At 39.0% G+C, this 27907-nt stretch overlaps 1 protein-coding gene and 1 pseudogene across 1 annotated transcript; both read right to left on the bottom strand.

Moving 5' to 3' along the window:
* Positions 1-1111: 1111 nt before the first annotated feature.
* AKR1C4 (aldo-keto reductase family 1 member C4) lies at positions 1112-27663 on the bottom strand. The gene is made up of 9 exons (XM_073018693.1): positions 27580-27663; positions 24300-24467; positions 16074-16190; positions 14701-14778; positions 14153-14275; positions 7790-7899; positions 7363-7528; positions 3812-3894; positions 1112-1898 (listed from the first exon to the last, which is right to left on the bottom strand). Exons 1-9 carry the CDS (start codon positions 27661-27663, stop codon positions 1856-1858), a joined length of 972 nt encoding a protein of 323 aa, XP_072874794.1. The 3' UTR covers positions 1112-1855.
* Positions 11953-13690, bottom strand: LOC140712441 (ADP-ribosylation factor-like protein 4A; annotated as a pseudogene).
* Positions 27664-27907: the final 244 nt, after the last annotated feature.

The following is a 27907-nucleotide window of genomic DNA, read 5'->3' on the forward strand; positions in this document are numbered from 1 at the left end:
TGAAAATGAAGGATAAACAAGTGGAGTAAGCCTGTAGCAGATTTACTATTTATAAATGACTGTTCTAATTATTACTTCACATCTTGGGGAAAAAAATGTCACGCATGCTAAGAAAATCTGAAATTCTTTGGCATTACATACTTGACTAATGAGCTTAATTTTTGATTATGTCAATCAACTTTACAAGATGTGAAATAATCATTAGTCTAGGAACATTGAGGTGGAACAGGAAAGCAGCAATTCAAATGAGCTTTGAGGCATGCTAAGTGTGACTGTCCATTAGGCACTAAGGTAGAGATGCAGTCAATATGATAATTCATTCTGGAGTTTTGGAGAAAAAGCTGAGCTACAGATACTGATTTACGGTTTCTTGGCCTAGAGGTTGTATTTAAAGCCATGAGAATATTTGATATCAAGGAAATGAGTGAAGACAGAAAACAGTCCAGAGATTACCCAAGGGTCTTCCAAAGTTTATGGCCTCTTCCAATTTTAAGAAATAAATCATTTTAGGAAATATTGTAAACTACAAAACTTGGCGGGATATTTCTCAGCTGAAATACATGGCTTAAGGAAACCCCTCTAATGGGGTTAAGTCAGTGGAGGGTAAACGCATTGGGAAATGTGCACAGGTCATAAACATCTGTCAGTCTCAAAGTGCTTTGGCCAGTAGCCCATGACATTGTCCCAACTTTTCAAAAAGTTGTCTGGAATGAAATGTTATGTTCTTGACTAACTGATTAAATTTGTACCCCTACAAAGTATAGGAACAATTAGGTGTCTTTGTAAGAATTATTCCTGAAAGTTATCAAAGTTTGAAAGCATCATGCTATTTTACATACACTGTTTTCAAAAGATTTTTGAAATTTTGGATAATTAGATGTATTTGCAATTTTGAAATTAATTTGACAATAACATGTAATGGCTTTTGGATATTTTATATTAGTGTGCCTTTTTAAATGTATGGAATATTTCAAAAGACTGAGTAGAACAAATTAATAGTATATTTTTAGATCCTAATATTTGCTCTATATGGAGCTGATATTCAGGAGAATGTGAGCAGTCAATGGTGTCTTTGGTGTCCTGCTCCACCACAGCCCAGCAAGGCCACTGCTGATCCTGGGCACACAGGAGGTCAAGGCCTGGCTCTCAGCCTTGAAACAATGTGGGAAGTTTCCTTTTATGCACAAGACGTAATTGACAAAAGAGCATGTGTTTGTATTTCCCAAGCAGAATCTGCTCAACTCTCTTCTTCTAACCTCTCCCATATCTGACTTCTCATTATTTATCCTGGATGGGTGCCCTCCCACCTCCCTAACCATTACCCCACAGGGATGCTGCATCCCTAGGTTGCTGGAGCTCCAATTTGTGATGCTGGAGGGAGGCCATAGATTGTTGGTCATCCTGTCAATATGGCTCATGTTCAGGTTGTATGCTGTGTGTTTTCTTCTTTCTGAAAGAGCTAAAGACAGACTAACTGATAAATACTGGTCACTTGCTCCTCCTCTAGAGGCTGCAAACCCCACCCACTCTCACCTCAAAAATGTCTATAAAATATATATCCACTCTGCCCCAAACTTATAGGCAAATCAATTTTTGGCCCTAATGAAGTAGAAGGAAAAGAAACACACAAGTGTGTAGAAAGGAGTAGGAAAAGAACCTTTAAGGAAAACATTCAGTTACTTCAAGATAAAATTTATTTTCTTTGCTCTCTGGACTATGGATGTATCTAGCTAACTGAAGTTGCCAAGCAGGAGGGATTTAACCAGAGGCCGTGTGTCCACCAGCATAGAGACATCCTCTGCACCACCGTCCACATGCAGGGCCTTCTGCTAGATGTCGTGCAATACCCTCTATGCTAATATTCATCTGAAAATGGATAATCAGGGTGGTCCACAAGACTGAAAAGAGAAATGATAGTACATAATATGGATGAAATGACTCTATTAAAAAGCTGGTAGCAAAGTGATTTCTAGGACGCTGCTATTAGTGTGAATGTTAAGTTTATTTTCAATTTGTAGAATCTGTCTTTCATGAACATGACTTTATAATGTGTGTGGGGGGGGGTTTCCCCCAAAATAAGAGCATTTTCAACTTATATTCCCTTGCCTGGAATTTATCACACAAACTACACAGGGTCAGTTGTTCAAACATAGTCTTCCATATGTCTTTGCTCTGTCAACAGAGCAAAGAGATATTCTGACCTTTTCTATTTCAAATTCTCAATGAAAGCAGCAACTCATCCTGCATTGTTTTGAATAGAAATAAGCCAGCTACATGTTCATCACTAAGTTTTGAGGGTTAAATATTCTTGGTAGCAATCACACATCCTTTAAAGTATTCATTACTGACTAGCTGCTTACCATATGGAAAATATTTTCTTTGATTCAGACATGTAAACTGTCCTATGTAATATGGGGTTCCATATCCAAAACTCTACAATATGCTAAGGGCAATCTTCAGGTGGAAATAACACAAAATAGAATGAATAAATGATTAATATTGAATAATTGGTGAGAATTACTGATGTTTGCCACTCTTCATGATTTCCTATTTTACTATTTTCCTCTAACCTAATAAAAATGTAAACAATGATATTTAAAAACGTTTGAGTTCTTATGACGTGCTGCTGTGTTTATCCTTTTTAATACATTATCTCATGTCTATTACCTGTTAACATCTCCACTGCAAGCAGTGACATAACTTGTTTTTCCCTCATCATGTGAGTGCCTGTCTGTGAATCCTAGAACCTTGGAGCATATAGAAAGAGTAAGATCTTTTGTCAGCTATATATCATCCCCAAAGATGGGACTTTCCAACTCTTCCCTTGATTTTTTTTTTTTTTTAATGATGGAATCTTGCTCTGTTGCCCAAGCTGGAGTTCAGTGGCACAATTTCGGCTCACTGCAACCTCTGCCTCCCAGGTTCAAGGGATTCTCCTGCCTCAGCCTCCTGAGTAGCTGGATTTACAGGTGTATGCCACCACGTATGGCTAATTTTTGTATTTTTCGTAGAGACAGGGTTTCTCCATTTTGGCCAGGCTGGTCTGAAACTTCTGACCTCAAGTGATCCACCTGCCTTTGCCTCCCAGAGTGTTGGGATTACAGGCATGAGCCACTGAGCCTGGCTCTTCCCTTGACTTTTAATCTCTCTTCTCTAAAACTTCTTTATAGTCTGCATTTAGATTTCCATATTGCAAAAAAAAAATCAAAGCCAAGAGTTCTAACGCCCACTAAGGGCAAACTTTCTGGAGGCAAAATGCAGTGTTTGGGTCATGAGCAAATGTCTAAAGAGAAGGAAGAAAGAAATTTGAAATGGGTAAAGATACTGAATTGACATGATCTAGTGAGCAATTCCACACAGAAGAGATGAATTTCTGGCATGGACACCAATGTTATTGGAAATGTTTATCTGATAAGGAACTGAGCACATTTGGAAGAAAAAGCTATAAGTACAGATTTGGAAAAACATGTAATCAAGCCATGTGGGCAATATGCAATTTGTCCACTAGGCCATAGCAGAAATGCCAGGCCAACATGAAAGGTGCCGATTCAGCAATAATATTGGCTGCTCTGGAAATTTTCAGGGAGTCAAGAGAGCAGAGGCACAGGTTGACCCATGCTGACCCTGGGCCCGCTCACCCTGTCAGAGAACAGAGCTCTGGAGTGAATCCAGAAGGAGAGTTCCAGAGTTCCTGTCTCACCTCTGACTCACATTGGCCTCTGTCTCCCTGGTATTGAGGTCACTTTTAACACCCATCTGACATTCCTCCTTTAAAAATAAATTTGGCAACCCATTTTCCAAAGTTACTTACAAATCCATGACAACATATCGAAAATTTCTGTTTAGGTCATCTATAACTTTCATATCCTCCGAAGTCAACTGGAATTCAAAAACCTACCAAAGAAGTAGAAAATTTTTGTTGTTAGATTGCATAATTGTCAACTTGGAATAGCCAAGCATATCAGAGCAGGGTGTAGAGGCAATATGTAAAATATCTGATAAGTTTCCAAAAGTTATGAAAGATCATCTCTAAACTCTCAAGTGATTAAAGAATATCAGGTAAAATATAAATCCATTCCTAGATATTATATATTGAAACTGCACAAAACTGCAGACAAAGAAGATCTCAACAGAAACTGGAGATGGAATGAAGTTGACCTGGTGTGCTCATGATTGGCTCATGTACTTAGAAGATTTAGAAGAATCTAGAGGAAAAATTTTGAAACTTATAATTTAGACAGTTTGGTGGTGATACAATTTGGATATTTGTCTCCTCCTAATCTCATGTTAAAAACGTGATTCAGCAATGATGGAAGTGGGTCCTGGTGGGAGGTGTTTGTGCCATGGGGGCATCCTTCATGAATGGCTGGGTGCCCTCCCCATGGTAATGAGTGTTCACTGCATTAGGTCACATGAAATCTGGTTTAAAAAGGCGCCTGACATTTTCTTTTTTTCCTCTTCATCTCTTGCTATTTGATATGCTTCCTCCTCTGTCACCTTCTACCATGAGTAAATGCTTCCTGAGGCCTCACCAAAACCAAAATGGTGCCATGATTTTTGTACACTCTGCGAAATGGTAAGCCAAATAAACCACTTTCCGGCATATTTTGTCTGGCCTCAGGTATTTCTTCATAGCAGTGCACAATGGACTAACATGGAAAATTGTTACCAGGAGTGGGACATTGCTAAAAATGTCTGAAAATGTGGTAGTGGCTTTAGAACTGGGTAACTAGCACAGTTTGGAAGTGTCGGGAGGGTTCAGAAGAAAATGGGAAGATAAGGGATAGTTTGGAACTTGTTAGGCATTGGTTAAATGATTCTGACCAAAATGCTGATAAAAATATGGGCAATGAAGTCTAGGCTAGTGAGGTCTAAGACCAAAATCAGAAACTTATTAAAAACTGGAACAAAGATCACCCTTGTTATACCTTAGGAAAGAACTTGGCTGCATTGTGTCCATTCCAGGACTTTGTGGAAGTCTGAACTTAGTGATGATTTAAGGGTATCTGGTGGAAGAAATTTCTAAGCAGGAAGACATTCAACAGATAGTGTGACTGCTTCTAACAGCCTATGATCAGGTATGGGAGCAAAGGAATGACCTAATGTAGGAATTTAAAGCTTCCTGAAGCCTCTCCAGAATGAGATGCTGGTGCTATGCTTTTTGTACAGCCTGTAAATTGTGAGCCAAATATAGCTCTTTTCTGTATAAATTGCCCAGCATCAAGTATTTTTTTTTATAGCAGCACAAAACGGACTAATACAGATGGATATTGTTGGATTTCTATATTTCTATATTTGTCCCCATGACAAAAACACCTCCCACCAGACTCCACTTCCATCACTGGGGATAACATTTTTTTTTTTAAGTTCTAGGGTACATGTGCACAACGTGCAGTTTTGTTACATATGTATACATATGCCTTGTTGGTGTGCTGTACCCATTAACTCGTCATTCACATTAGGTATATGTCCTAATGCTATCTCTCCCTCTTCCCCCTGCCCACAATAGGCCCCAGTGTGTGATGTTCCCCTTTCTGTGTCCAAATGATCTCATTGTACAATTCACACCTATGAGTGAGAACATGCGGTGTTTGGTTTTCTGTTCTTGTGATAGTTTGCTGAGAATGATGGTTTCCAGCTGCATTCATGTCCCTACAAAAGACATGAACTAACTTTTTTGCATTTTAAAATGAGATTAGAAAGAGACAAATATCCAAACTGTATCATCATCAAACTATCTAAATCACAAGTTTCAAAATTGTTCTCTAGATTCTTAATCTTATAAGTACATGAACCAGTCATGTACACACAAGGTTAACTTAATTTCATCTCTAGTATTTGTTGAGATCATCTTTGTAGAGTTGTACAGTTTCACATCAGATATAGAAATACTGAAATCCAAATATATTCATCTGATTTCCATCTTCAATGAACAGGTATAATGTGAAAATTGTTTTCAACAAGATTCAAGACAGTAATTGTCCAAATCCTAATAACATCATGCTCAAAGAAAACAAGTGGTTGCTTGAAGAGGATCTCAGTATTCAAATTGGAAAGAATTTGAATATCAAAAGATGTCACTAATTGCTAGCATAATACTAAATTACTAAATTTTATTGGAATACTCTAACAGAGAATAAGAGGAAAAGAGAATAAAAGTCATCAACTTAACAATTGATGAATCTAGGTAAGAAGCATTCATTGTATTCTTAGAATATTTGCATAGATTAGAAAATTCTCAAGTTATCCAAAGACTATTAAAATTATAAGTTTTCTATGAATAAATCTAGGAAAACATACACAAATGCCTTAAGAATGCTATGTAACATAATTTAGACAGTACAGGAAAGATCAGAAGTACTTATGGACACTTTATGACAGGATGAAAAATCAAGATAGGTGAGCAAATATGGACTTTTCAATAATTCTTAGTGGGACATTTTAGTATTAAGTGAAAATTATATGTACATTTTCACCCTTATTTCACATATTAAAAAATTATCCCAATTTATAAAAGTACATTAATACTTTTATAAGATATTAATAGAATATAGTATATTACTTTGTGTTACTATATAATATTTTACTACATAATATACTAACATATTGTCATGGTTCCAATATAGGAAAAATCATGATATTAGCAACTATAAGACAATATCATAAAGAATTTGACTACGTTAAGAGTAGAAACTTTTGCTAAAACCACCATAAAGAGAATCAAAACATGGGTACATTTTGGGAGAGGCTATTTCAACAATACATCTGAAGCTCTAAAGAATATCCAGAATATAAATTCTGGAGCTTAGGCTAAATTACAAACTATGAAATTATCAGTTAAATAAATGGTTTGCTATTAAACCTCTATGTTTGAGAGATTTTCTTTTTTATAATTTTACTTAGTATTATGTTTTTCTACACATAGAAAAGACATGCAACCTAATAAAAATACCCAAAGACTTCAACAGGCACTCAAAAAATAATTCTAAGAGAATAAATACATGAAATTCATATGGAATAAACAAGGACATGAAGAAAAAATCTGCAATGATTTGAAGACTAGAGAACACCTAACCCAACTCATTTCAGAAAATCAAGAAAAGGTGATGTCCCTAGCAGAGGGATACAGAGTAAGTTGCCAACTTTATGCCAAAATTTCTGGTTATGGTCCCATCCTGATTCTCTCCACCCATGCTGCCCCTCCTAGAGTAGAATAGAAAACCCTTATGATGCACACAAAGCATTTGTGCATAGGAAATGCCCAGGAGAGGGACTTAGTCCAAGGGTGTCCTGAGAAGTTTACAAGAAGCACACATGTGAAGGACACAATGCAGGAGCTCTGACGCCCACTCAACTCCTCACCTGGACATTTTCTCTGATCCGCTGCTCATTGTAGCTCTTGGCCAGAACCACAACCCCACGCTGCAGCTGGTAGCGCAGGGCAATCAGGGCTGGGGATCGTTTGTGTTTCTTTGCTAAGGCGCAAAGAACTGGGTCCTCCAAAAGAACTGGGGAGTTCTGGTCCACCCTGGAAGGAAAGCCAGAAATGCTGAAGTCTTGAGGCTGGATTCAGTTTGGTAGGAGGCTCCCTAAACAGACTAAGGTGTTCGTTCTGCACCAGAGCCTCTCTAGCATCACCTGGGATCTCATCAGAAATGCAAATTCTCCCCGTGCACTGATTCACTGAGAGTGAACTCCAGAAGACTGAGTAGGCTATAATTAAACTTTTTCATCAAAATGGCATTTTAGGTAAACTTCCTGTTGCTTTTTTTTTTTTTTTTTTTTTTACCATAGTTTATGTCGTTGGGTTCCCAGAGCACTATGGGCAACCAGGACAATGTCTTTGGACTTGCAGAAATCCAGCAGTTTTCTCTGGTTGAGGTAAGGATGACATTCCACCTGCAGATGAGCAAGATAGAAAAGCATCAGATAATTCAAAACATATGTTAATATAAAGATTAAAATAAACTGAATAAAGTATAACATTAAATTTGAACTGAGACTATTACTGTCAAGTAATGATCTTTTTAATAAAAATACATTTTATATTGCTGTCCTAAAAGTATACATAGAAATGTTATTTCTAAGCATAAGCAACTCTATGAACCAGAGTCAGTTTCTAACAACCTTTGACCACTAGAATTGCACATGGCCAGTTCCAGACTTGGGATAGGTTAAGATTCTGAACTTTGAACATCAAATTGTGCCAGAATGTAAGAATTTCTTTAAAGACTTACGAGGTCAGGTTTAAAAGAAAAAAGTAATTTTATAGGAATCTCAGTAATATTTGTGTAGATTTGAGCATCAAAAACCAATAATGAATAAAAATGACAGATTATAAGAAAACAATCCATGCCTTTATAGTGTTGAGTGGTTAAAAGAGTGATCAAAAGTATTTGCCTTCACCAATGGTGATTGATATGTTTTGGCTCTGTGTCCCCACCCAAATCTCATTTTGTAGTTCTCATAATTCCCACATGTTGTGGAAGGGGCCCGGGGTGATAACTGAATCATGGGAGTGGGTCTTTCCTGTGTTGTTCTCATGATAGGGAATAAGATCTGATGATTTTAAAAATGGGTTTCCCTGCACAAGCTGTCTTTTTGCCTGCTGCCCTCCATGTAAGATATGACTTGTTCCTCTTTGCCTTCTGCCATGGTTGTGAGGTGTCCCCAGCCATGTGAAGCTGTAAGTCCATTAAACCCCTCTTTTCTCCCCACTCTTGAGTATGTCTTTATCAGCAGCATGAAAACGGACCAATATGGTAACTTCGTACCAGTAGTGTGGGGCATTGCTGAAAGATACCTGAAAATGTGGAAGTGACTTTGGAACTGGGTAACATGCAGAGGTTGTAACAGTTTGGAGTGCTCAGGAGAAGACAGAAAAGTGTAAGAAGATTTGGAACTTTCTAGAGACTTGCTGAGTATCTTTGACAAAAATGCTGATAGTAATATGAACAATAAGGTCCAGGCTGAGGTGGTCTCAGATGAAGATGAGGAACTGGTTGGGAACTGGAGCAAAGGTGACTCTTGTTATGTTGTAGCAGAGAGTGGTGGCATTTTGTCCCTGCCCTAGAGACTTGTGGAACTTTGGATTTGAGAGAGATGATTTAGGGTATCTGGTCAAAGAAATTTCTAAGCAAAGCATTCAAGAAATGACTTGGGTGCTGTTAAAAGCATCCCGTTTTAAAAGGGAAACAACATAAAATTTCAGAAAATTTGCAGTCTGGTGATGTAGTAAAAATTAAAAACCCATTTTCTGAGAAGAAATTCAAGCCAGCTGCAGAAATTTGCATAAGTAACAAGGAGCCAAATGTTAATCACCAAGACAATGGGGAAAATGTCTCCAAGGCATGCCAGACACTTTTGTGGCAGCCCTTCTCATCGCAGGCCCAGAGGTGGAGGCCTAGGAGGAAAAAATGGTTTCATGGGCTGGGCCCAGGGTCTCCATTCTGTGTGCAGTCTAGGGACTTGGTGCCCTGCATCCCAATCACTCCTGCTGTGACTAAAAGGAGCCAAAGTACAGCTCAGGCTGTGGCTACACAGGGTGCAAGTCCTAAGCCTCTGGCAGCTTCTATGTGGTATTGAGCCTACGGGTGCACAGTAGTTAAGAATTGAGGCAAGGGGCCAGGCATGGTGGCTCATGCCTTTAATCCCAGCACTCTGGGAGGCTGAGGCAGGCAGATCACAAGGTCAGGAGTTTGAGACCAGCCTGACCAAGATGGTGAAACCCCATCTCTACTAAAGATGCAAAAATTAGCCAGGCGTGGTGGTATGTGCCTGTAATCCCAGCTACTCAGGAGGCTGAGGCAGAAGAATCACTTGAACCTGGGAGGTGGAGGTTGCAGTGAGCTGAGATCGTGCCACTGCACTCCAGCCTAGGCCTGGGTGACAGCAGCACTCTGTCTCAAAAAAAAAAAATTGAGGTTTGGGAACCTCCACCTAGATTTCAGATTTCAGAGGACGTATAGAAACACCTGGATGTCCAGGCAGAAGTTTACCACTAGGCCCATGCTCTCATGGTGAACCTGTGCTAGGGCAGTGCTCTGGGGTCAGAGCCCCCACACAGAGTCCCTGCTGGGGCACCACCTGATGAAGCTGTGAGAAAAGGGCCACCATCCTCCAGACCCTAGAATGATAGATCCACTAATAGCTTGCACTGTGCACCTGGAAAAGCTGCAGACACTCAATGCCAGCCCATGAAAGCAGCCAGAAGGGAGCCTGTACCCTGCAAAGCCACAGGAGTGGAACTGCCCAAGAACATAGGAACCACCTCTTACATCAGCATGGATGTAAATGGAGTTCCATTGACTCCTGGATGTGAAACATGGAGTGAAAGGAGATCATTTTGAAGCTTTAAAATTTGACTGCCCTGCTGGATTTCAGACTAGCATGGATCCTGTAGCTCTTTTATTTTGGCCAATTTCTCCCACATGGAACAGCTGTATTTACCCAATGCCTGTACCCCCATTGTATCTTGGAAGTAACTAACTTGCTTTTGAGTTTACAGGCTCATAGGTGGAAGGGACTTGCCTTGTCTCAGATGAGACTTTGGACTGTGGACTTTTGATCTAATGCTGAAATGAGTTAAGACTTTGGAAAACTATTGGGAATGCATGATTGGTTTTGAATTGTGAGGACATGAGATTTGGGAGGGGCTGGGGTGGCATGATACGGTTTGGCTATGTGTCCCCACCCAAATCTCATCTTGTAGCTCCCATAATTCCCATGTGTTGTGGGAGAGACCTGGTGGGAGATAATTAAATCATGGGGGCAGGTCTTTCCCGTGATGTTCTTGAGATAGTGAATAAGTCTCATGAGATCTGATGGTTTTATAAGGAGGAGATTTCCTGCACAAGTTCTTTGCCTGCTGCCATCTGTGTAAGATGTGACTTGTTCCTCCTTGCCTTCTGCCATGATTGCGAGACTTCCCCAGCCATATGGAACTTTAAGTCCATTAAACCTCTTTTTCTTCCCAGTCTTGGATATATCTTTATCAGTAGCATGAAAACGGACTAATACAGTGATCATTACAGTAATTTTTTTCCAGGACATGAATAATTAAAGGGAAAGAGTTAAGCTTTTTAGTATATCCAAGAAGAGTAATTGTTTCTTTTCTTGACTTAGTGAAAAAAATTTTTTCGTAATAAAATGTAAAGTGAGAATAGTAAACTTGTCGTTAAAATTGAAAGTAACTACTTTAAAGCCCCCAGGAAAGACCAAATACAATAAGAATGCAATACAAAAATTTAAAACATCATTGATGTATACTCAATCATTATGTGAAAATTTGCTGTGGAATATCACTTTCCCTTTTGATTATTTTCACCCAGCAGATTACAAGTAATTGCAAAGGGGAGAACACGTGTCTCTGGAAATTAGATCTGGTTACCACTTGTTTAACCAAGTGATCAAAATTAGCATCACTAATTGTGGGACAATCTGTCATTTCATGCTGCCTACTGTGGTATAATTTCAGGGATACAGCAAGGTAGAGGCAGTTTCTCACCAAAAATCTTTAACTTCTATGATATAAAGCATCCAAGCATAACTGCGAATCTACAGAAACTTACCTTTCAAAAACTTGGAACAAGTTAACTGATCAAAGTACAACAAACTGAAAGTCACAACTGGATTTTTTTTTGTTTTCATGATAAATCTTTTATATTTACTCTTTAACATTTCTCATTATTTTATCATTCTGTAGAGGTCATACACATCTTTTATTTGGTATAATTTCAGGTACTTAATCTTATGGTATCTTTAAATTTTTTCATCTTCTATTTATGGTTAAAATAGAGGTATGAGACATTTCAACAAAACAATGGGAAATCTGAATACTGACTGGATAATCAATGATATGAGGGCATTATTGTTGTTTCCTTATATATAATAATTGCACTGTTACTGGGAGAATATCTTCATTCCTATGCCATGCTTTGAAAGGTCTGTAGAGGTGAAATGCGATCATTACAATATATTTTGAAGAGATTCAACAAATACTACATGTATTGATGCAGATCTACTCATATATACCTATATATTTGCCAGTTGGCAAAGTGTCAACAATTTTGGATATAGATGGTAACATGTAGCTGTCCTGTATTATCCCTTCAAATTTCTCTAAAATTTGAAAATGTCATAATAAAAAAATTGAGTAAAACTAATATTAAAACCATATTAATTCCTTAACTTTTTAATTGGAAATCAAGATTTTGTATTATATTACCAAATACATAAATTTTAAATACTATATGTTTCAGCTGTAGATCTGTACTCATTGACTCTAAGTAGTAAAAGAGTAAGTTAGAGAACAGAACCATATGCAGAATAGATGCTTCTCAACAGTTGATTGGATGACAGAAAGCAAAGAGGTGCATCAAAATAAGATGTGGGCAGTCACAAGATCGGCTCAATATTCTGCTAAATATTCCTCAGTGTTGATTTCATCCACCACAACTAGTGATCTCCATAAATAGTTAACTCTCTTTTTTTCACTCTTTAAAGTTTTATTTCACCAACTTTGCGTCAAATTTCCGCAATTACGTTCTGGTTAATTAAGTATACTTGCTTGACTTCCCAAAATGATAGTACTGAAATATTTGTGGGCTAGGGAGAAGAGACCACTTGAAGCATCACTGCATTTACTCATCTTCCACACAGCCACAGAGTTGGGCATCTGATTGTTCAATGAAACGAAGCTTTGATAGCACGCAGGAGGGGCATACAGGAAAACCAGGCTGTGGACAGTCTTACATTTGTCAAAATCAGACCAGAGAAAATCTATTCCACATATATAGAGAAAGCATCATATTCATCTTTTTATATTACTGCAATATTTTTCTTTTCATTATCACATCATGGAGTTTCTCAAATCCTTTATTTCATGTCCTATGATTGCACAGGTAGGCTGCAAATGCCAAGGAGTTGATGAGCTCAGTTCAACCATTGTTAACAATTTCTCAATTTCTGAAAGAGACAAGTTCTTCAAGTCTAGTTTCTTAGCACCTGTAAGTACAGGTGTTTTCTTATACCCTATTTTATAAAGTTCACTTTTGACTTCTTCCATTCTTTCAACATCAACAGAGTCCATAGCAAACACAATGCCATCTGTACATCTTGCATATGGCTTCTACAGTGTTCCTCATTTCTCCTGACCACCTACATCTCAGGAGTGAAAAGTGACTGTTTTAGAATTTTCCAAGGTTACCTTAACTTTTCAGTGTTAAATCCTTTGGTGGGTATGGTATTTACAAATTTATTGAATAGCAGCCTGTATAAAACAGTTCTTCCAGCACAGTCCAAACACGAAATAACAATGTGGAAGGACTGAAACGAAGGGCAGGATGGACAGGATGGTAGTTTAGTCAGTTAGTCCATTCCCCTATTTCCAGCTGCAAATAAGTGTTCCCAAATGAAATGCTTTCTTTTTTGTGCTTTAGAACTTTTCTTCCTAGGTAGTCCAGCTATAAGACTTCCGTTTTGGGTCTGGGTCTAAATGAGGCAACATTAGCAGGCTTTTCTACACGAGGCAAGGGTGGGGGTAGCACGCCACGTCCTTTCAGCTTCTCTCTCAAGCAGCTCTCATAAACAGGTAACTTCCTCTCCCTAACCTGGATGACTTTCACTGTTTCCAGTTAGTTCTTAGTACCTGCTCAAGAACTATGGAAACAGAGATGCCAATAAAAAGCATTCAGAAATCTAAACCTTATTTAACCCCGTAGTACCTATCTTCTCTTATTCTCACTCTCTCCTGATTTATTGCTCATCCCATGTTTTTATGGCCTTTCTAATTATACACATTATCCTCCAAATCATCTTTACCAATCCACTCTCTGGTGGTCTTTTCAAACCTTAGAGATAAGTCCACCTTCTCCCTGAGTTCTGATTATCCATTTCAGTCCTCATTGATGAAATTTACCTCCTCTAAAAATAGTATACAGAATTCAGCATGAAGGTCTCTGTACCTTTTTCACTAAGACTTCTCCAAGGAGAGGTACAATTAAGGGTCTTCCATGTTCTTCTAGACAGAGGCTTTGCTTTCTAGAATCTTCTATTTCACAAATGTAAGTGGAACAAAACAAATGGAAGCCAGGCAGTAGGACAGGAAGATGGGTATTGAGAAGAGAAAGGAGAGGAGGCTGAGGGCCCTCACCTGGTTGCAGACGGGCTTGTACTTGAGTCCTGGCTTGTTGAGGATCATCTCCAGCTGCCTGCGGTTGAAGTTTGACACCCCGATGGACTTGGCTAATCCTGCATCCTTACACTTCTCCATGGCCTGGGAAGGGGTTGTGAGGAATTATTTGTGCAGTTGGCTGCAGATTATGATAAATGCAAGACAGAACTGTTAAAGCAACAACTGTTAAGATATGACAATGAAAATAGCAGTGATTCTCAAGAGAATGACAACAGATAACAAAAAAGGATAGTGACAGCAAGAAGAATTTGGGTATCCTCTTTAGGAAGCTGGAGAGAAAAATGCACATGGAGGGGGAGGAATACCTGTCTTCCTTGTCCCCAATTTATCTCCTTCATTTCCCACTATTCTATTTCAGTCGTGTGTTCTTCCCTACCATTCAGCAAAACTTCCTTTGTCAAGCTCCTTAATTTCTAGTTCCAGTGGTGCATATTCCATTGGTTGCACATGAAAGCTGGGAAACAGGTTTACCTTCCTTTTCTGTACTCTGTCCTCCTAGCACTTACCTCCCATATGGCACAGAGATCCACTGTGTCGAACATTACTTTTCCATTTTCATCTTTTGGTAGTGGCGTCTCATCTGGCTGAAGTAGAAGCAGTTATTTTAATGTCACAATTTAATTTCTCCACCCATAGGCTTGTTCCCATGTACATTTTAGGATAATCCACCAGGTGCTGCAATGTTCTAGAAAGTGGTGTGGGCAAAGTGTCTCACGTACGGAGTTATAAGGCATGTCTTTAGGAGACAAGTTTCCTTTAATCTACTTCCATTATATATATATTATATATATAAGATATATATTTATATATTTTTATATATATAAACATTTTACAGGTTTTAATGGGGTTTCACAGTTGACTTTTGTTACTTTTATCTGCTCCTATAATTTTCTCTGGGGAAATGCCACTCTTTGACTCAAAAAGTCCTTGATATCCAGCAATAAGGGATTGTATTCTTGATCCAGGTGATACAATAAGAGTTCCTTATCCCCCTGAAGATTTGATAGTACAGGAGCAGGATTATAAACCAAACATGGTCAAATGGAAGTTCTTTTCAATATGTATTTGAAAGTTGTAAGACCCATGTAGGCTCTCTTATGTTAATCACCATGAGCCTTGAGCTGCCTCAAAGCTATCATTGCCAACAATGAAAAAGGCTGGGACAAAAATCCAGAAAACCTCTTGGAGTTCATAGATAATTATGGACAAAAGGTCACATTTTTAGAGTCTAGGTCAAATCTTTATTCATGGCAGTGACTACCCATTTGCATCATGCAATAAACTCTTTTTTAAATAAACTAGCCTGAGTTTTTCCCTATAAATTTAAAAGTTATGCACAACCGAAATTCATGACTAAGCAAAGCTACAAACTCCATTGTGAAACTAGCTTTAGTGAAAAAGGCAAGGATTCTCAGGTCCCATTATGGTTTCCTTTTTAAGACTCACCCAGAGTGAGTTCCACCAAATCTACTTCAGCTTAAAATGGGGAGAGATAATGGAAACTCACTGTACCACATGTGCAGTGATTTTTTTTTTTTTTTGGCACCACAGCTGCATGAATCTCTGCATCTGTGAATATCCTAAGAGATGGACTCAGGAACCCCAATTAAGACAGGGTCTTAAAGGTGGCTATCATTATTTTCTTGAGTTTTTGAAGCAGAGGCTTTTGAGGTTGATGTACTGTCTTCTGTTGTCATCATATATTAGATAAGGAAGGTTTCACTATTTATTCAATAAAGCAGGTTAGACATTATATTTGGGACTCTTCTCCCATGTAATAATGCCTACATCCTCCTTAGAAGCTTAATTCAACCATCATCATAAAGGATGGTCATGCTGACAACAGAAGAGAAAGAAGTTTGATCTCAAGATTCCTTACCTTGAGAGCCATTGGGAAATGAATAAGATAGAGGTCCACATAGTCCAGTTGAAGTTTTTTCAGTGAGCTTTCCAAGGCTGGTTGGACCAACTGTGGTCGAAAGAAAGTGCACCAAAGCTGCGTGGTAAAATAAAGGATTGATGTTGAATAAAAACATGAGCCAATTTTATTAGTTTGCTTCACCTAATATTTAGACATTTTTCACTGTTCCAAACTGATGACCCCTGGCAAAAAATATTCCCTTTGTTTATTTTGATATGACCTACCCATATGAAGGCTGTTCTATATTGCATATATAGTTAGTACAACTACTGAACAATGGAATTAAAATTTTCAATAGGTAAAAATTGGTATCAAGTAATAATTCTGATTATCTGAACTGTGTTTGAGAGAAATTATAAAGCATTTGAATAGTCTAATTTTCTCATCCATTGAACCCGATGGGTAAGAATAAGTATTCCTGTTTAGAAACTGAAGAGCAAAAAGTTGTTACATGCTGACAAGTCTTGAGCATCATTCAAGATACTTTTATTATCTGTTGTTTCACACTCATAGGGCTCTCTTATGTTGCATCTCCCTGCCTCCCACACTCTTCAATGAAAAGGACAATTGAGATTCAGAATAATAAATACTGAAGAAAGTCATCCCAGACATAAGAAAAACTAAAATATGATTATAGGTCTCTATGAATCTCTAGTCTAGGTTAAACCATCCTGATTTGAGTTTTTTGTTCCCAAGATTGTGGATCGGAGGCAGTGTTAGCATGACTCTCCCACTTGGAAAGACAGAATAGCGTGTAGAGATTCACAATGCAAACTTTTTTCCAGGAAGCAATGCACTAACTGAATAGGAAAACTGAAAGAATCCACAGACCCTTTGAAAGAAGTGGCAGGCTGCAGCCTACACTGTGAGACAGATGAAAAACTAAGTGCCCAGAGTGTGAGAAGGGGAGAAACTGCCTCCGGAATACCCTTCCCCACCAGGGACTCTGAAAATTCAGGCCATGGGTGTAAGGCCTTAACCCTACCCAGGCTCAGAGCTGATTTAGGGAGAGGTGAGAAATAAAGTAGAAGCAGCAGTGCCACAAGGGTATTACCAATCTGCAGCATGGACCGAAGGAAGCCATTTCTTATTTTATCTCACAGGGGACATCAGGGAAGTCAGCCAATCTGAACTTGGGGAGTTCAGGCACATGCCACAGATCGAAAGAGGCTCCCAGCTGAATTTCATGATATTAATATTATCTCGAGTAGGGAGGAGCTCCTTTGGCCAGAACTCTGGAGGAAAGCAGGAGGTGTGCTGCAGACAAATGCAGAAGCCTGACACCTGGCCTTGCAGGTGGATGGCCAGGACATAGCTCGAAAGCCAAAGTTGCTATCTCCACAGGAAAAGCTTATGGCCCATGGCAAGTCTGAGTTCTGAGCACAGGCTGCTTGGAACGTAGTTCAGTGCTCTTAGAGCACTGTGGAACTGGGATCTGCTTCTAACTGCATGAGATCTTGGTGAGGCTTACCGCCACTAGCTACTCCCCACTCCATGTGTGAACACTTTTGTGCAGCAAAGGCAGTTATGCTCCCCTTTGGAACATGACCCCAGTAGTCTGAGCACCATCCCCTGATGCTCACAGCAGCTGTAGCTAGTCTCCAGAAAGTCAGAGTGCATACTTGCCTAACCCGGACCAAACTTGGTTGTGACCCTCCACCCATCCTGGTAGCGTAACACACAATAAATTTTTAGAAAATGTATGGCCCTGCCCGTCACCTGAGAAACCAGAATACCTCCCCAGGGCAACATAAGGGAAGTTCAAATCTCACTGCTACCACCACAGCTGGTGCTCTTTTGCAAGTGCCATCTCTTGGTTGGAGGCCAACCAACACAGTTCATCACAGAATATCTAGGTAAACTAACACTGCACCCAGCTAGGAGAAAACTTGTGCATGATCTCAGCTACCACCATTGCCTGCAACTACCTGGCCAGACAGAAGTCCTGAGTGTGGCCATGGGACAAGTTTGCTACTATTATAACCAACATTTGAGAAAACCAGCACATCAGAGCTATCTATAATCAAGACATCTCAGAGTCTATGTCACTTCCCTGCCTTCCCCATGACAGCTGGAGCTGGTACCCACTGCTGGGAGACTTGAAGACAGGCCACATCACCGAATCCCTTGCAGATATTCCCCAGCACTAGTCCAGAGTGAGGCAACCTCACTGCTGGGTGGCTAGACCCAGAAGAGCAATAACAATCACTGTAGTCTGGCTCTCAGGAATTCCTAATCTCATGGTAAGGGGATAGCATCACATCAAGGGAACATTCCATGGGACAAAATAATCCAGAGAGCAGGCCTTGAGTCTCACATCTTTCCATAGGTGGAAAGTTTCAGCAGACACACAATTGCAGTGCTGGGTTCAGTAGGGGAAGTCTAAACCTCTACTCACAACAGTCAAGCAGCCTTGGTGCTCATGAAAGGTCTTAGAGAAGGGGTGGTCTTTCCCCTCTTGTGCATCACTGCAGACAAAGCTAGGGCTTCTCTCAGAGGAGCTCAGCATTGGTATACCTATAGCCAGCCTTCCTGTAACATTTCAGCATGCCTGCATCCCCACAGGAGGAGCACTTCCCAGGTGCAGGCTTCCATGAGCGGCAGTCATGATTTCTCCCTACTTGGAACATTTGCGTTCCTACAGACGAAAAGTGGTGCCTCTCTGATCTCAATATCCAGAACACTGGGACAAAAGAGGCTGGGAGGTGGATAGCTTTCCTGTCAGCCTGGCAGGTGAGCTGTTCAATTCCCACCTATGAGTGAGAACATGCGGTGTTTGGTTTTCTGTTCTTGCAATAGTTTGCTGAGAATGATAGTTTCCAGCTGCATCCATATCCCTACTAAAGGACACGAACTCATCCTTTTTTATGGCTGCATAGTATTCCATGGTGTATATATGCCACATTTTCTTAATCCAGTCTGTCACTGATGGACAGTTGGGTTAATTCCAAGTCTTTGCTATTGTGAATAGTGCCGCGATAAACATACGTGTGCATGTGTCTTTATAGCAGCATGATTTATAATCCTTTGGGTATATCCCCAGTAATGGGATGGCTGGGTCAAATGGTATTTCTAGTTCTAGATCCTGGAGGAATCGCCACTGTTTTCCACAATGGTTGAACTAGTTTACAGTCCCACCAACAGTGTAAAAGTGTTCCTATTTCTCCACATCCTCTCCAGCACCTGTTGTTTCCTGATTTTTTAATGATTGCCATTCTAATTGGTGTGAGATGGTATCTCATTTTGGTTCTGATTTGCATTTCTCTGATGGCGAGTGATGATGAGCATTTTTTCATGTGTCTGTTGGCTGTATGAATGTCTTTTGAGAAGTGTCTGTTCATATCCTTTGCCCACTTTTTGATGGGGTTGTTTGTTTTTTTCTTGTAAATTTGATTGAGTTATTTGGAATAATTAAGGAAAACTTTCCTGGCCTGGCTAGAGATCCAAAGAAATCCTTGGAAATTCATTGCAAAAATATCACCACCAAGGTGCAAGGTCATGAAGCTATCTAAAGTCAACATGAAGGAAATAATTCTAAAAGCCGTGAGACAAAAGCATCAAGTAACTTATAAAGAAAAATCTATCAGACTTAACAGGAGGCTTCTCAGCAGAAACCTTACAAGCTAGAAGGGATTGAGGTCCTATCTTTAACCCACTTAAACAAAATAATTGTCAGCTAGGAATTTTGTATCTAGCAAAACTACATCTCGTAAATGAAGGAGAAATAGTCATTTTCAGACAAATGCATAAGGAATTTGCCACTATCAAACCAGCACTACAAGAAATTCTATAAGGAGTTACAAATCTGGAAACACAGCTCATTATGCACCACAGTAGAACTTCCTGAAAGCACAAAACTTACAAAGCCTATTAAACAATAACACAAAAAACCAAAGTATATAATAACTAAAATGATAAATAGAATAGTGCCTCCTATCTCAATATTAACATTGAACGTAAGTGACCTAAGTGCTCCACTTAGCAGATACAAAATGGCAGAATAGATAATAAACCACAAACCAAATACCTTCTGTCTTCAAGAGACTCACCTAACACATCAGGATTTGTATGAATTCAAGATAAAAGGGTGAAAAAAAAAGATTCCATGCAAAAATGGAAACCAAAAGTGAGCATGAGTTGCTATTCTTACATCAGACAAAATAGCGTTTAAGGCAAAAATAGTAGGAAAAAAAAAAAAAAAAAGACAAGGTCATTATATAATGACAAAGGAATCAATCCAACAGGAAGATATTATAATCTTGAATTTATATGCACCTAACACTGGAGCTCCCAGATTTATTTATTTATTTTATTTTATTTTTTTTTGAGACGGAGTCTCGCTCTGTCGCCCAGGCTGGAGTGCAGTGGCCCACTCTCTGCTCACTGCAAGCTCCGCCTCCCGGGTTCGCGCAATTCTCCTGCCTCAGCCTCCCGCTCCCAGATTTATAAAACGATTACTACCAGACCTAATAAATAAGATAGCAGCACAATAATAGTGGGGGACCCAATACTCTACTGTACAGCACTAGTCAAATAATTGAAACAGAAAATCAAACAATGGATTTAATTGTACTCTTAAAAAATGGACTTAACATGTTTACAGAACATTCTACCCACCAGTTGTAGAATATACATTCTTCTCATCAGCACATAGAAAATTCTCCAAGATAAACCATATGATAGGCCACAAAACAAGTCTCAATAAATTTAAGACAATCCAAATTATATCAAGTATCTTCTCAGAACTAAGTGGAATAAAACTAGAAATCAACTCTGAAAGGAACCCTCAAAACTACAAAAATACATGGAAATTAATCTGTTCTTGAATGTTTTTGGGTTAAAAAAATCAAAATGACAAGTAATTTTTTGAAATAAATGATACTATTGACACAGTTATCAAAACCTCTGGGATACAGCAAAAGCAGTGCTAAGAGGAAAGTTCATAACATTAAATGCCTACATCAAGAAATCTGAAACAGCACAAATTCACAATCTAATGTCACACCTCTATGAACTAGAGAAACAGGAAGAAACTAAACCCCAGGCTAGCAGAAGAATAGAAATGACAAAGATCAAAGCAGGACTACATGAATTGAAATTAAAAAATTACAAAAGATCAATGAAGCTAAAAGCTGGTTCTTTGAAAAGATGAACAAAATTGAGACCATTAGTGAGATTAACCAAGAAAGGAAGAGAAATCGAAATAAGCGCTCAATTAGAAATGAAACTGGACACATTACAAATGATACCACAGAAATACAATCATTTGAGACAACTAAGGATACCTTTATGTGCACAGACTAGAAAATCTAGAGTAAATGGATAAATACCTGGAAACATACAACCCTCCTAGATTAAATCAGGGAGAAATAGAAACCCAGAAAAGACCAATAACAAGCAGCAAGATTGAATCAACAACAACAAAGAAAATTGCCACCAAAAAGTCCAGGTTCAGGTGGACTCACAGTTGAATTCTGCCAGACATTCAAAGAAGAATTGGTGCCAATCCTACTGAAACTATTCAAAAATATAGAGAAAGAGGGAATCCTGCCTAAATTATTATATGAAGCCAGCATCACCCTAATACCAATACCAGGAAAGGACATAACAAACAAAAACAAAAAGCAGAAAAAGAAAACTGTAGATCAATCTCCCTGATGAACACAGATGCGAAAATCCTCAAGAAAATACTAGCTAACCAAATCCATCAGCACATCAAAAATATATCATGATCAACGGGCTTCATCCCATGGGTGCAGGGATGCTATAATATACACAAGCCAACAAATATATCACACAAAGAGAATTAAAAACCAAAACCATATGATCATCTCAATAGATGCAAGAAAAACCAGTAAAATCCAGAATCCATTTATGATTAAAAACCCTCAACAAACTAGGCATAAAAAGCATGTATAACAAATCCATAGCCAACATCATACTGAATGGAGAAAAATTGAAAGCATTCCCCTGAGAACTGGAACAAGATAAGGATACCCAATTTTTACCACTTCTGTTAAACGTAGTACTGGAAGTCCTAGCCAGAGTAATCAGGCAAGGTGAAAAAATAAAGGGCATCCAAATTGGAAAAGAGTAAGCCAAAGTATTGCTGTTTGCCAATAATATGATCATATACCTACAAAACCCCAAAGCCTCATCCAATAAAGCTCCTCTATCTGACAAATTCAATAAAGTCTCAGGTTACAAAATCAGTTTACAGAAATTAGTAGCACTGCTATTCAACAACAACCATGCTGAGAGTCAAATTAAGAATTCCATTTACAGCAGCTGCAAATAAAATCCCTAGGAATATGCTTAACCAAAGAGTTGAAAGATCTCTACAAAAAAATACAAAACACTGCTAAAAGAAATGATACATAAACAAATGGAAACACATCCCGTGCTTATGGATAGAATCAATAGTATGAAAATGACCATATTCTAAATTCACATGAAACCACAAAAGGGCCTCAATAGCCAAGGCAATACTAAGCAAAAAGAAGAAATCTGGAGGCATTATATTACCAGACTTCAAATTATACTACATGGCTATAGTTACACAAACAGCATGGTACTGGTATAAAAAATAGGAACTTAGATCAATGAAACAGAGAACCCAGAAGTTAGGCCAAATACTAATCTTTGTTCAACAAAGCAGACAACATAAATTAAGGAAAATAACCCTATTCAATAAATGGTGCTGGGACAACTGTCAAGACACATGTAGAAGAATAAAACTGGAAGCCATCTCTCACCATATGCAAAAACCAACTCAAGACAGATCAAAGACTTAAGTCTAAGACCTGAAACCATAAAAATTCTAGAAGATAACTTTGGAAAAACTCTTCTTTACATTGGCCTGTACGTTGGCATCAGCAAAGAATTTATCTCTAAGACTCCAAAATGCAAATGTACAAAAAGCAAAAATAAATGAGAACTAATTAAACTGAAAAGATTCTGCACAGCAAAAGAAATAATTATGTGAGTAAACAGACAACCTACAGAATGGGAGAAAATTTTTGCAAACTATGTATCCAGCAAAGGACTATTATCCAGAATCTACAAGGAACTTAAGTCACCAAGATAAAAACAACCCTGTTGAAAAGTGGGCAAATAACATGAATCGACATTTCTCAAAAGAAGTATACAAACAGCCAATGAACATATGAAAAAATGCTCAACATTACTAATAATCAGGGAAGTACAAATTAAAATCACAATATCACATCGCCTTCTGCAAGAATGGTTATAATTAAAAAGTTGAAAAAACAGAAGTTGGCATGCATATAGTAAAAAGAGAACACTTTTACACTGCTGGTAGGAATGTAAATGACTATAATCATCACAGAAAACAGTATTGGAGATTCCTTAAAGAACTTAAAGTAGATCTACCATTTGATTCAGCAGTCCCAATACTGGTATCTAACAAAAAGAAAAGTCATTATATGAAAAAGACACATACCCACACGTTTATAGCAGTACAATTCACAATTGCAGAAATATGAAACCAATCCAGGTGCCCATCAACCAATGTATGAATAATGAAAATGTGGTATATATATATACACATCATGGAATAGTGTGTATATAAAAAGGAATGAAATAATATATTTTGCAGGAACTTGGATGGAGCTTGAGACCATTATTCTAAGTAAGGTAATTCAGGAATGGAAACCAAACACTGTGCATTCTCACTTTTAAGTGGGAACTAAGCTATGAGGATGTATAGACATACAGATTATATAATGAACTTTCAAGACTCAGTGTGGGTTAGGTTGGGAGTAAGGTGAGGGATAAAAGCCTACATATTGAGTACAATGTCCAGTGATCTCCTGACAGCTTCACTTAAATCTCAGAATCACTACTATAGAATTGATTCATGTAACCAAAATCCACTTGTATCCCCAAACCCATTGAAATTAAAATATGAATTCATAAAAAAATTACACTGAGCTGAGGCTCAACACTAAAGTAACTTTCAAGTAATAAATTTGAACACAATAATGATGAGAAAGGCATCATCATGCTCTGCCTTTTATTTCAGTTTTAATACATGAATATGTATGAATAAGTTGGAACTAATAAGCACAATTCACCCACAACTACTGAACCAGTTACAGAATTGTCATCTCCACATGATCACATTAAATACATGTGCACACAAGCTCATCACAGGCACAGTACCTTTGAAGTGCAGAATATGTCTTCTCTCTTCACACTGCCGTCTGCAATCTTGCTTCGGATGGCCAGTCCAACTTGTTCCTCATTGTTGTATAAATAAGCAGAATCAATATGGCGGAAGCCAGCTTCTATTGCTAATTTGGTGACCTCCACAACTCTGTTCCTCGGAACCTGAAGGAGCAACGGAAAGTAGTATTTGGTGATTAATGTGCTTGAGAGGTAGCGAAACAGGAAAAGTTCCCTTGTCCTCACAGGGTGTGCGATGGGGGTGTGGTCAGTGTTCCGCTGCTCAGACCTCTAGGGGAGCATACAGATGGGGGCAGGGTGTGGGGCTCCGAGCCCGCAGCAGTGTCTAGGTGTGGATGTTTACAACTTCTGAAGCCCCAGTGGGCGTGTGTTACAGGGTGCTCTTTCAGTTTTGTTCTTTTAGTTTTGCCATCTACAGGCTTGTGTTAACCAGCTCAATTAGACCCTCTACCTTGTTGCAAGGACAGAGGGCTTTCTGTATCCTGGATTCTTGCTTTGGTGCACCGGAAGGATCGGATCACACCTGGGCTTGGAGAATGAGTGCAGGATTTTATTGAGTGGAGAGTGGAGGTAGCTTGGGGGTAAGTCAGAAGGGGATGGAGTAGGAACGTTTTCCCCTATCAGCAGCCTGGATTGTCTTTTGACTGCCCCAGTCAAATTCAGCGTCATTCTGCTTCTGCCAGTAGGTGGCCCGCTGGCGTGCTGGTGCCTTTTGGTGCGTTTCTCTAGATGTCCAGCTGCCTGTGTGTGTTCCTCTGCCGATGTGCTCCTCTCAAAGTCCATCCGGTTCTGTCTCTGCCTTTCTAAGATTTGGGGTTTTTATAGGCACAGGATGGGGGCATGGCAGGCCAGGGTGGTCTTGGGAAATGCAACATTTGGGCAGGAAAACAAAAATGCCTGTCCTCACCTAGGTCCCTGGAGGTGGAGCCCTAGCCAGGGACCACATCCTCCTCCACCCAGCACTTCCCTTCCCCACTTCTGTGTAATTTAAAGAGACCATGCTCTTCCCTTCCCAGCACTTCCGTATCAGTAGTTCAGGCACCAGCAATGACCTTCACAAAAATCACATTATCTTCGTGTCTTGGGTTAGTTCTACACGTGGAGTGATAAACCTATCCCAATTTGCTTTAGTCTTTCCTAGTTAGTAATAAAGATTGGGTATCCCTGAACCTCTTCAGTCCCAGGCAATTACTGGTTAATCACTAGCATGAAGTTTCCCAACAAAAACTTCAGATTTAGTCATTTGTTGGAAAAATTAACAAGACTCAACTTATAGTTATTATTTGAGACAGAGTCTCACTCTGTCACCCAGGCTGGTATAAAGTGGCACAATCTTGGCTCACTACAAAATCTGCCCCCACCCCCACCTTCTTCACCTTGGGCTCAAGTGATCCTCCCACCTCAGCCTCCCAGATAGCTAGGACCAGACAGGCACCATGATTCCCGGTTAAGTTTTTGTATTTTTGGTAGAGAGGGGATTTCACTATGTTACCCAGGCTCAAACTCCCGAGCTCAAGGAATCCACCTGGCTTGGCCTACCAAAGTGCTGGGATTAGAGGCATGAGTCACTGCATACCCACTTCTAATTATTTTTTAATATAGTGAAATTAACACATGGAAAAAGGCACACAGAAGAAATTATGGTAAGAATACAGTGTAAGTTCCTATGATTAGTCTCTCAGTGATGTTGCAGGAAACACACTGACTTCCTCCAGCAATGTTGACTACAAGGGATGCTATTTGGAGACTCAATTCCCAAGATTTTAACTGGGTGCTGGTTACATTGACCCAGTCTGTATAGCACCCACCAAACTTCCAGTCTTGTAAAGAAAGCAGGTATACAGAAACCCTACACTTTATACAACCAGTTAATTATAGACAGCACCCTTATCAGTTAAGAAAGGATGAGAAATTCAACTTCTCAGATACCAGCCAGGCTCCAACTTTGAAAACAGGTGCATCTATGGGTGGCAGTCTATTGTGCTAACTCCTTTCTACACAGCCATTAGCCATTCTGTGTGCATGACAGAACCAAATACTAGGAGTAAAGTCATATACTCTAAGTATGTAGATTTATACCTAAGAAATTAACTGCAACCTGTGAGAGATTAGTAAAGTACTCTTTATCCCTAACAAATAAGATCAACTGTTTTAGGAATGATATAATTTCAGTGAAATTTAAAATTATTGACTTATCTACCAAATTTGGATAAAGATTTTAAAGGTATATTTTTTAAATGACAAAACCATAAATGAAACAATTTTCTATTTTAATGTAAGTATTTTGGAAGCTTTCTTTTCCTAGTGAAATTAAAAGGAACTAGATGCCAGGTCTCACTGCCTTCCCCTATACCAGCCCTGATCTTCTCTTTGCTGTGCAAGCACTCAAGGTTTATGAAGGCTAAAGCTTCTGTGTTGTGTTTTTCCTTACTTCCCCTTCATGCCAATTTGCATTACAAAGTGAACCACTCCTGTTGATGGTCTTCAGGGTGTTTCTCTGTAAATTCTTACAACATATAGTTGATCAAATTTAGACACAAATTTTATGTGACTAGTCCTTATCAACACACTTAGTAGTCTTGGAATACAAGTTTTCTTCCAATGTAGAAATAGCTCAGTCTAGAAAAAAAAGTCTCCATTTTGCCCACTTCTGTGTCGGAGGACCACCCCTATCATTGTGATACAAATTTCTTAAAGTTATTTTTCCTGTCAGGTAATTTTCCTAGAGTTGAGAGTTGTACAGGGTATTAAGTCCAGGACCAGTATTACTGTGCCATGCTCAAGGCCACGCGGCAGCTCAGCAATACTATCCCAGCGGTTTTCATACACCCCATCTTCAGGTGCTGTTGCCACAAAGGTTTCTTTTGATCATGCCTAGTGGAAGAATAAAAGATTTCTGCAACCACAGAAATAAATAGAGAAACCATTCTCACTGCAGTCATCTCCTACAAAGGGAACTATCAGGCAGTGTTCTTCACCGTTGAGTTTTATATATTCTGCCAAGCTGGGCAATACACAGAAACAGCAGATAAAAACAGTGTACAAAATAAGCAGTAAATTACTGTATGATAGACCTCAGTGCAAACCAAACATTGACTACCTTTTCTCTTTGAACGTAGAATAGCTCTAGCCTAGTAAGACAGACCAGATGAGTCACGCAGAGTAACGGAAACACAAAGCTGAACAACCCAGGTCATCGTCCACTTATTCTAGCTTTGCTCTTTTAAATGCTCAACGCTGAAAATGTGATTATTACCTCTGGAGGTGCATAGGAGCCAAATCCCAATACGGGCATGAAGTGACCATCATTTAGCGCCACACGCTGATATTTGGGATCCATTGCATGCCACTTCTTTCACCAAGCAGATCCTGTTTCCTTTGTCAACATCTGGTATTTATATCCAGGGGTTATATAAACAATGGGCAGGCAATGCTGCGCTGCTCCCTGGGGCTAATCAATGAAATGTAGGAGCAAGCAAGTGACAGTGTATTACACAAGACATGAAGAAAATTGAATCCGGTTCACTTGTTTCTTATCAAAGAGAATTCTCAAGTACATTATTATATAGTGAAAATAAAATATT

Source organism: Chlorocebus sabaeus, chromosome 9 (assembly GCF_047675955.1).
Source record: "Chlorocebus sabaeus isolate Y175 chromosome 9, mChlSab1.0.hap1, whole genome shotgun sequence".
Classification (NCBI taxonomy): domain Eukaryota; kingdom Metazoa; phylum Chordata; class Mammalia; order Primates; family Cercopithecidae; genus Chlorocebus; species Chlorocebus sabaeus.